Below are 10,587 nucleotides of genomic sequence, written 5' to 3' on the forward strand. Positions count from 1 at the left end.
AAAAGCTTTAAAATGCAGTTATCTTTTGATCCTACAACTCTACTTCTAGAATTTGATCATAAAGCAAAAACACCCCAGATGATTAGAAACACTGTATGTAATAATCCCTCTTGGAGAGATTCACCATGTAATCTGCATATTAAAGGCTGTACAACACAGAAACTTGTTTTACTTTGACCCAGTTTTTAAACTTACTTGTCACTGGAACTGCTTTTGGTAGTAGACTCATTTAAGTACCATAGAACTACCACTCCTTACAATACACTAGCACAAAATATCCAGAATTTATGCAGAATATTCATTTCAGTGTTATTTATAACAGCCAAAATTGGAACAAATATAAAATACTTAATGGAAAGGTGACTAGTTAAGAAAATTATGGTTTGTCAGTATATAATGCAGGAAACTAATGAAGAGAAACTTAAATGTTAAGTATTCATAGAAATAAAAAGCAGGTTATGAAACTATCTTCATTATGATGCAGGGCTGAAAATGTTAACTGGTTCTTTCTGGGTTACTGGATTACAATTTCTCCCCCGCATTGTACTTTCCAAATTTCCTTTTACTTTAATAATATGGTACCAAAATAATCTGTCCCTACATGGGCAAGAATAGGTGTATATACATGTAGATATGTTAACAGTATTAGAAAATGATTGTCATCAACTGTAAAACAGGAATCATAATACTGAAGTGTAAATAAAATTTCATTTATAGGATTCACCATGTAGTACTAAGAAGTAAACATATACAAAGCATGCCTCAAAACCAACACCTATTCTCTTCTGAGCTGCTCACAAAATCCAAATAAGATCCCTACATATAAAAGCATAAATGGTAATATCCAAACCAGAAACCAAAAAACAAGTATCCACTAATATATACGAGCAACATTTATTGATCTCAGAAACAGAAAAGTTTCAAGAAGGGTGGTAGGTTACAATTTCTGTAAAATTATATTTAACCTAGTTAGTATATTCTTTATACATACATGCAAATGTAAAAATGCAAAAACACTGAATGAGAATGACACTAACTTCAGTATAGAGAAGGGGGAGGAGCAGGCTTTAGCTCTAGCCTTAAAGTTGTGTTGTTGTTGTTGTTTTTTAAAGCAGTTTTGGAGTTAAAATGGCAAGATGTTAACAACTGTTCATCAGAGGTAGGTACACAGAAGTAGGTTTTATTATTTTCTGTACTTTTCTGAATACTTGTACTTCCAATACTTGTATTAAAAATAAAACTTTGAAAGAACTGTATTTTGTTTTAGCTCCTGACTCCATGATTAGGAACCAGTACAATCCTTCTGTGCCTCAGTCAATGGCCCTGGGAGGACTCTATACGGTCATCCACTTCCCCAAGAGTGAGGCCAGGGAAGCAGCTACCCTACTGAAAAAACACCCAGGAATCCCTCTCGGGGAGACAGGGACAAAATTACTCGAGATAAGTCCTCAACCCTGAGAGAAGCAGTCCAGAGGTCAGAACAGTGCCCACCAAATCTAGGTACAAAGGAACCTGATAAATGAGACTGGCCTGCAAATTCAACTTTTCAAATGGTTCCTCTCAAAACCATGTAGATGTGTTAGGCTGTCAGCCAAAAAGCAGAACACCAACGTTTATGCAAAAAGAGTGGAGGAAAGTAGTTACACAAATGAAAGCAAAATCCCTGAGTAAGCTCACTCACCTGAAGGCACAAACTCACGCAGTTGCCCCAGCAGGAACTGGGCTGTCCCTACACTCCTGGGAGGGCTTCTCCCAAGAAGACACGGGACAGCAATCAAGTGACCCCTCAATTGCCAGCATTGTGTCTGTGATTTCTGCTGCCCCCCGCACTCGTCCTCTCAACAACTATTAGGTAGGCAGTACTACATGCTTCCAGGCATGGGCTTGGAATCCACCAAGCTAGGCTCACCACCAGGTAGCCCTGACACTCCACTGGCCAATAACCACCTCACTGACCTCAAGTTCCCTCTTTTCTAAGGCTGTGTTTTTTAAGTCGGTAGTATCTGGTTAACAGGACTGGTGGGAGGATGCAGTGAGGCGACAGGAGCAAGACATTTGGCACCATCCTTGGTACACAGTCCCCTCTAATTCTGGTGGTGGTGATCAAGATGGTCAGGGACCCTGCCCTGATGCAGGGGCCAGACTCCAATGATAGCCATCACCCTGGGGCCATTCAAGGGCTATCCACATGTCTTTACTTTAGCACTGAAAGTCAGAACTGGCTATATAATTTGAGAGCCAGTGCAAAATGAAAATGTTTGCAAAGCATCAAAGATTAAGAGGATGGTAAGCCCAGAGCATTAAACCAAGTGTGGGGCCCTTCGAGGCCTAGGCCCCCACAGCCTCGTGCCCTTGAAGGCAGCCCTGCTAGAAGTAAACATGCTCAGACACTTTGTAGACACTTGAAATTAAGGTCAACAAGAACTCAGCTTCCTAGCCTCATCCAAACACTGGAAGCATTTGGGCAGATGCCAGGGGGAGAGCCACAGCAGAAATAAAGGGGGCTGTAGACCTGAAAATAAAAGCCCATCTTAATTCAACTTTTAAGAAGTTATCAGAGGAAACTGCTGTTTCCTTGTTCTCTGCCATGCACTTAGCAGAACTTCCCTAAAAATCCTTCCTTCTTTCCAGTCTACCTCAGAAACAAATTATTTATAGTGAGTATCAGGGGAGTCTGCCCAACTGAAATCTGTAAGCAAGAGGCTACTTGGGGCCTAGTGTCTGCTGGGACAGCCTCGCTTCCCTGGCAGCATGTGATAAAGGAGCACAGCAGACATCAGACAAACTGACAACTAGGTCCTCCATTTCAGTGACCTCTTCAAAAAAGAACTAGGGCTTTTGACAGGCAAGAAGGTGCCCCTGCAGTGACAGTAGGGGGCTCACAGGGTGGCCAAGAAATCCATTTGTGGTCACTTGATGAAACATTAGATAGTGAAGGGCAGTCACCTCAGTGACCAGAGTCAGGACACTGTGGGACAGGAAGCTCAGGACACAACACAGTTGTTTATATTCAGCCTTCTCCTTAACAGTCATTTAGCAAAGCCAAGTCCTTGAGAACAGGGAACCCTGGTCAGCCTCAAGGCCCCTGTGTTGGGTTTTTTTGTTTGTTTGTTTGTTTACCCTTTACTTAAGCGGCAGCATAGTATTTACATGAAATACACTGTACAAATTTCAACGGTCTCAGGATGCCTGGGTGGCTCAGTCGTTAAGCATCTGCCTTCAGCTCAGGTCATGATCCCAGCATCCTGGGATCGAGCCCCGCATCAGGTTTCCTGCTCAGCGGGGAGCCTGCTTCTCCCTCTCCCACTCCCCCTTCTTGTGTTCCCTCTCTCACTGTATCTCTCTCTGTCAAATAAATAAAATCGTTAAAAAAAAAAATTTTTTTTTTCAACGGTCTCCCAATAGCTTCAACACCAGGCTGGAAGGAAGGCTACAAACCCAGCTCTATTTGTTAGCTATGTGAACTTGGGGAAGTGACACCACCTCTCTGACCCTCGTTTTAATGCCATTACATAGGAAAGCATTTATGACGTCATCTGGCACACAGGTAAGTGCTCAATAAGTAAACTCATGCTTCACTCCCTCCACCCCCTGGCATGCCAACAATCACATGGCTTAGGCTCCCAGAGAACGTGAATCATTTCTCCTGTGGGTCGTCCCCTAGGACTCTCCACTTCCAGACTTCTAAGGCTGCAGCAACAGAAGCTGGAGAAATAGCTAATGCCTCCATGTCAGAGTTCCTGCTCAATACTCAGATGTTATTCAAACTTTTGTGTCATGACAACTCCAGATAGCAGATCTGTGCTTGCATTATTTTAATCTTATGATTCAAAGAATATTTACATGACTAATCCAATTGCAGTTAAGTCTAAAAAATGTTTGGCCCGTATGTTATAGTCAATTTGACCATACAATTTATAATGTTCAGTCATTCAGGGTTAAACATACCACACTTTAAATTTAACTGAGCACCAGATAAAATCCAAATGTGCCTTCACTCTTCTTTTCAAACAGGCACATTTACAACTTACTAGTACCTATAGGCTCTGTTGTTTGAAGTAGATCATGAATTTCTGTTCTTGGTCAGTTGGCTTTTATTCTGTAGATGGTGATGTACTTCTGCTGACCTACCTACCTTCTCATCTGATCTTCCCCCCGACACACAAATCTTTATAATGGCAGGTACAGCCTCAGACGAAGAAACTGGGCCAGGTTCACCAATCTATATGGAAAATCTAAAACCCTGGCCTTAAATTCTAAACCCAATATACAAATGCAGTGATCATTAGTTGACAATTAGAATCCAAGACTAACCAACCATTTTCAGTTGTCATATTTTCGAGTCTAACTCTGCATTTTAGTTCACCATAAAACAAAACATGTAAAATGAGAAGCCTACCAAAAAGCCAGTGAGCACATCAGAAGCTGCCTTCTCTCCGATGCCCCTTGTGCAACCTGTCCTGCCACGAACTCCTCTAGAGCCACATACCTGGCAGTCCTATAGCCAAGGGGACCTCAGCTGGGAGCTCATCCTCCCATGACTTTCAGGGTCATGCACAGAGCAGTGGGTTCCATGCATATTTGTTGAATGGATGAAAATATCAACATGTGATAAGTATTAAACAATCAAGGGTCTTATGACATCCTGCTTGCTGATTACCATTCCAAATTTTTCCATATACTAGCACTAGTTTAAAAGTTAGCCCAGCATTTACCAGTGAGAAGTCTTGAAGGTCTTTAGGTAGAAGAATAAGCAATATAATCACAATACAATAACATTTTATATCTGAAAAAAAATGTGCAGTTTATAAATCCCTTTCTTTCCCTCCATTATCTCATTAACCATCATCATAGGCATTACACAAAGCAAAATGAATTTTACTGTTTTGATAGCAGAAGGGGGGAAAAGGGTAAAATCCTAACCCAGCAACATGAGCTACGACGGAAAGAAAATTTGAAACTGAAAGGAATCTAGAAGTTGATTTTGTCCAACCAACCTAGCAGGAAAACCTGGTAGATGTGTTTCTCTTTCATTACAACTTGATTTTCTCCTACTTTATTCAAAAGCTCTGCACGTAGTCTCACTAGTTCTACCTGTCAAGAGAGAGTAAGATGCCAGTACTGCCGGTTGGAACAGTAGAAAAATCTTCACCCATAGACCCGACGGTATGAACATTGGCCTTTAAAGCCCATCCTGAAGATGGAGAAAAGGTGTGTGGCCTCCTAAGCCTACTTCCTTAACCAGAAAACAAGAGGTTTTTATATTTAAATTGCCACCCAGGCTACACAAAGTATCTTGATAATCTTCAAGTGTAAAGGATACATTCTGCATTCCCCAGAACAAAATACCTAATCCAAACAGATTTTATCTTGTCTCAGTTTAGAAGCTGGTGAGAAAAGTAGGACGGTCCCTTGGTCTCATTCATTCAACAAATACTGGGCACTCGGTGATATTTATTCAGAATTAGCAAATTACCACTACATCCCTGAACTGAATTTAAAAAGCCCTGTCTTAAATATTAAGGCATTATCCCTGTCCCTCACCTTATTGGTCACCTCTAATTGAGAACATTTCTTTTAAGAAAATCAACTGCAACCTCAAAGATCAGACAGCTATGTCAGTCGTTTCAATACCCACAGTCCTATTATAAGCTGCTAAAAATAGCACCTACCTTTCTCCCATTTCTCTTCCTTTCTAATCTCCTCCACATAAAAAAGTGATGACATCCCATCCAAAGAACAATGAACAATACATACACACAGTTCCCTCTTCCAGCTTCCAACAGCAACAACAAGAAAAGTCAAGCACCGATTAAAAAAGAAAAGATAGCATACACCAGTATGCCTGTCAAGTACGTGGACAGGGAGCGCTAGTCCACAAACTCAGCAAAATCTGAAGAGCCAATCTTGTCATGAAAGGAACATTTTTTTTTTTCCTGGAAGTCAAAGAACTTGAGAATTGATTTTAAAAATAAGATGGCAGATGCAGTCAACAGAATTTTTTTCCAGAAATTGGTTTTTAATGAACACCATATAAAGATTATATATAAGCAAATGAGTCCATTTGAAAGGAGGAATGATGTGTGGCACTTCATTTTCTCAGAGTTGATAAGAAGTAAACACAAAAACCCGCCTCTGAAGAGTTGTCTTTTAACTGAAATTGAACAGGAAAATTGAACTTCATGTTTAAGGATTTTCTTTAGTGTTTTCACAGGGGATACTTGACACACTCATAAAAACAGGACTTACTTCCTTTAAGATTTTCTCATCTCCAAGGATTAGCCAATGATTTTTATTTACCAGTTTCACTGCAGTTGTGATTTTATTTTTAAGCTTAAATTTACAAAATGATATTTTTTAGTACCAACGCAATAGGGTGTGTGGGGGCGTGGCAGGTGAAACCAAAAGGCTGTGTCAAATTTAGGGCCCATTGATTTTAACACAAAACTGTTACTAAACTGACAAATTAATCTGCTTTTAAGGTACCCTAAAGCCCCACTAACAATCATTCACCACCTTTAAGTAATCCACCTAGAAATTAACCTGAGTAATCAACCAGTTTTCAATCCCTGAACCCCAAGTGGCTTGGTGGTTTTGGCACCTCGGCTTTGTGATGCTATTTGTAAATTTAAAACTCATCCACTAAAGAAATAACAATGATCAGAACCACCAGACTTGCTTTTTAGGAACTACTTAAGTATCCAAAATTAGCTTTCAGTAGTACAGGTAATGTCACCCTTTCCTATTTGGAATTATCCTCAACAAACTTTGGCTTTGAGTGGACTGCAAAACAAAACCACAATATTGTATAAGACAAGCTACAAAATAATCAGTTACTTAATTTAGAAAATCTAAAACACTTGGCAACTCTTAACCTACATGGCACTTTGAATTTTAAAGGACACGCATAATCAGATAACCTCCTTAACTAGCTCCAGGTGTGGGTGGATAATGTCCCTTTATCACAAAGATAACTGACATCGACAAATGAACAAAACAGAATTTGAACTCAATTTTTTATCTCTGCTCCATTCACAAGGTCATGCATTTACTTCAATCACCATCCTTCCCCACAGAAAACAAAAACAAGCCATTAAGCTTTAGGGGAAACATTTCCTTCGCATAAACTAGAGTTAAGTCCAAGATAAGAAAACAGTACAAAACCCGTCCTTGTCCAGCGTTTCTTGATCATGATAGCTTTCAGTCTTTCTTAGAACAGCAGTAAGTTTAATTCCTAGAAGGCACTGGCAAATCTCTGCCAGGACAATCTACAGTAAAACCGCCTGCATGTGTCCAACAAGATCACAGAAGGGTCAATGTTTTTAACCAGCTACTGCAACTCTACATAATTTAGAGCTAACAAGATAAACCTGGTAATTGTATAGGCTCGAACACAGCCAATGTCAGTGAGGTTCCCCCTGAACACAAAGATGCAGCTCTGGGGAAACAGAATTTCTGGAACAATACATGATGCTTGCATAATTCCACAAAAACACGAGTGCATTATTAAAATAATGTTCAGTCCCAGCATTGTGCTGACACTTCCCACCTAAACTTCTCAGCACAAGCCTGGCCTAAAAACAGCTAGGATCCAGGGTAAAAGCCACAGGCACCCACGACAGGAACGGTGGGACAATGCCTGCCCCTACCCAGTCCGACCAGGCTTCGATGTAGTTTAGTCCCGTCTACTTTACGGTAATGTGCTTTTAAAACCTCGCCGCGACCGAGGTCATAGCTTTAGAGATCTAATAACAACCAAATGACCGGGGCTGCCGGGCACTTAGTAAGCCATTCTGGTTATGGCTCTTTAATAGTACCTGGAGTTCTGCTAAAAGGAGAGCAGAAAACTCCTGCCTCCCAGGAAAGAAAGTCCTTTGCGGGGAGCACAGAGGGAAGCAAAGAACCGGATCGCAGGCAGAGGACGCCCCGCCGCCGCGGCCCCATCTCTCCGGCACCCCCAGCACGCCCCTCTCCCCGCAGCGGGGCGGCCAGGGCCACACCTTTACCTGTCAGCTCCACCACCCCCTCCTCCGCCCCGCGGGCCGCCACTCCGAGTCCCAGCACAGCTCCAGAGCAGGCTGCAGGAGAAAGAACCCCAAAGGCATCCCATCCCAAAGCAAGCAAGCAAAAAGGCTGTTCCTCCAGGCGGAGGGACACCGGGCACGTCGGGGCGCGAGAGACGACACGCCACCCCTGTCCCGCACCTACCAGATAATCCATGTACAGAAACGCCTCAGTTATCCGGAGATCAGACATCCGGCAGCCTAAAGCATCCGGAACGGCTCCGAACCCGGAAAAAAAAGCAGCTTCTCTGGCTGCGAGCGAGCAGCCCCTGAAAAAGCCAGCAACAACGAAAATAGCCGAGAGCACCCGAGCAGCCGAAGATTACACAAGGGGCGCGGCGATTGGCTGGGCGGGCGGGCAGAAGGAAAGGAGAACGCTCATTGGCTGCGGTGCCTATAAAAAGCAGGCCACTGCGGGTGGTAGGAGAGAAGCGCGGGAGCGGCGAGGGCGCTGGTTCCTGTGAGCTGGGCGGAGGGCGGGGGCTAGGGCTGCGCAGGCGGAAGAGCGAGCCGGGAAGAGCGGAAAATCGGCCGATGCCGCAGCAACTGCCCGAGTTCTGCGTGCTCCCGTAGCCGCCTATTCGGGTAGAGCGGAGCAGAACTGTGCTCCAGTGCGGGAGAGCAGTAGTGTCCCCTCCCGTCCTCAGTAGGAAGCGAGCCCTGAAGCGGGAGGCGTGGTAGCCACCGGCACCTACAACGCCGTTCTCCGGAGTGATTTCCTGCGGGCTCTGCGGCCTCTAGACAGCACCGAGGGGGCGCTTCAGGAATGTACTCTGCACAGGCAGGCCTGTGACACCCCCCCTCCCCCACCTTGAGGATGTGAATCTTCGAAGCGGACAGCTCCAGCCTGATGTCCCTCAGGGTACACAGAAGCTTAGGACACAGAGGTAGCCGAGGAGGCTCCCTTAGAACGCCAGGTTGCCCTCAGATTTCCCTGTCCACCACGTGAAAGGGGGGGGGAGAAATTTGAGGGACACGGTAGACCTCAGACACCGGAAAGAAGCTGACAGGTCTTCACAGGCTTGGAGTCCAATTACACTGAGCACAAATCCATCATCCCTAAGAAAATGAGCAATAGAACAAGCAGCTTTCTGACAAGACCCATGTAATATACTATTGTGACCCGCTATCCTGGTTAAGAGGTAAGAGTATAAGCAGGTGCATTTGAGACTTGTGCATTTCCTGGTAAATAACTTAGAAATTGGCATTGGGATTTCGCTATTCCATGAAGGGGGGAGGGAGGTCTGAATCAGTCAAGAAGCTAGATGAGAACACTCAGGTTTTGGTTTTGGTTTAAGATTCAGGCTGAACAACCACACAATGCCAGACATACCAACTTAGGCTCAAATGGTTGAAGTACTGCAGCCAAGCCACCCCCCACATAGTTTGAGATCAGAAAGGATCGCTCTCTATTATTAGAGCTTCCCTACAAAAATGTTTTAATAGTAAAACTTCAACTGAAATCTTTCTGAAGAGACTGCCGACTGTATAAATGTTTAGGGTTTGGGTTTTTATTTTCCCCCTAACTTGGCACCTTCCCTTTTTGCATCCTCAAGAATGCATTTCCTTACTGTAAGTTTACCTGCAGCTGCCAAACAATGGAATTCACCCTAAATGTGCAGGAGGGGAATGCAGCCCCTTACAGGGAGCTTCAGGTTAGTGAGCCTATGCAGGAGCTAACTTGACTCAATTGCATTAAGCCATTAGATCCAATTTTGATTGATTTATCAGAATGCCAAGAACACATCGATTTAGAAGAGATTTTGACATGGATTCTAAAGTGATGAGCTTCCCTAAACCTACAGCACAATTGGTTGAAACTGACTGCAGAAGTCACAGTGCTCTCAAATTTGCTAGCAAAAATAATTCAGATAGACCGGAAACCTTTTGTTTGTTTGTTTGTTTGTTTCCTTTCCATGAATAAGCATACTGCAAACAAGATAAAGGGCTTGAGTTAGCAAAGAGACACTTTTGGTCCATTGTCTTATTGAAAACTGAGGTCTTCACTACTGCCCAGTCAGACTCTTAAACAGCCTATCAGTTTCTATGCAGGGGAGGATAACCGCTCAGGAGCCACTGGCTTCTGCCTTCCTTTAAAAGCTAACCTTAAAAGACTCCTCAGCAGAAGGTCATTAGGCTAAACATGGTTCATCCTACTTCTAGGAATGAGTAAATGAGCTCAAAGCAAGGAGATGAAAGAATTTACTTCAAGTTCCAAAGGCTGCACCATTGTATTCACCATATTCCACACTATTTGTACATCCTGACACCAAGGAAAACCTTGTGTTTGATCTATTAAAAAATCCTAAGCAGCAATGTCCACAATAGCCAAACTATGGAAAGAGCCCAGATGTCCATTGACGGATGAATGGATAAAGAAGTGGTGTGTGCACGTGCGCACGTGCGCACACACAATGGAATATTACTCAGCCATTAAAAATGAAATCTTGGGCGCCTGGGTGGCTCAGTCGTTAAGCGTCTGCCTTCAGCTCAGGTCATGATCCCAGGGTCCTGGGATCGAGTC

General features: G+C 43.4%; 1 protein-coding gene across 2 annotated transcripts in view; it reads right to left on the reverse strand.

Annotated features, from left to right (window-relative positions):
- The window catches only part of LOC118006785 (ADP-ribosylation factor-like protein 15), a 400,787-nt gene extending 392,402 nt beyond the window's left edge, over nucleotides 1-8,385 (reverse strand). For both annotated transcript variants that reach the window (XM_034999551.1, XM_034999550.1), the window contains exon 1: nucleotides 8,209-8,385. In XM_034999551.1, coding sequence (XP_034855442.1) covers nucleotides 8,209-8,256 — 48 coding nt within the window. In that variant the 5' untranslated portion in view covers nucleotides 8,257-8,385. The remainder of the gene's footprint in view (nucleotides 1-8,208) is intronic.
- Nucleotides 8,386-10,587: the final 2,202 nt, after the last annotated feature.

The sequence above is a fragment of the Mirounga leonina genome, unplaced genomic scaffold, assembly GCF_011800145.1.
Source record: "Mirounga leonina isolate KUSES-001 unplaced genomic scaffold, KU_Mleo_1.0 Mir_99, whole genome shotgun sequence".
NCBI lineage: Eukaryota > Metazoa > Chordata > Mammalia > Carnivora > Phocidae > Mirounga > Mirounga leonina.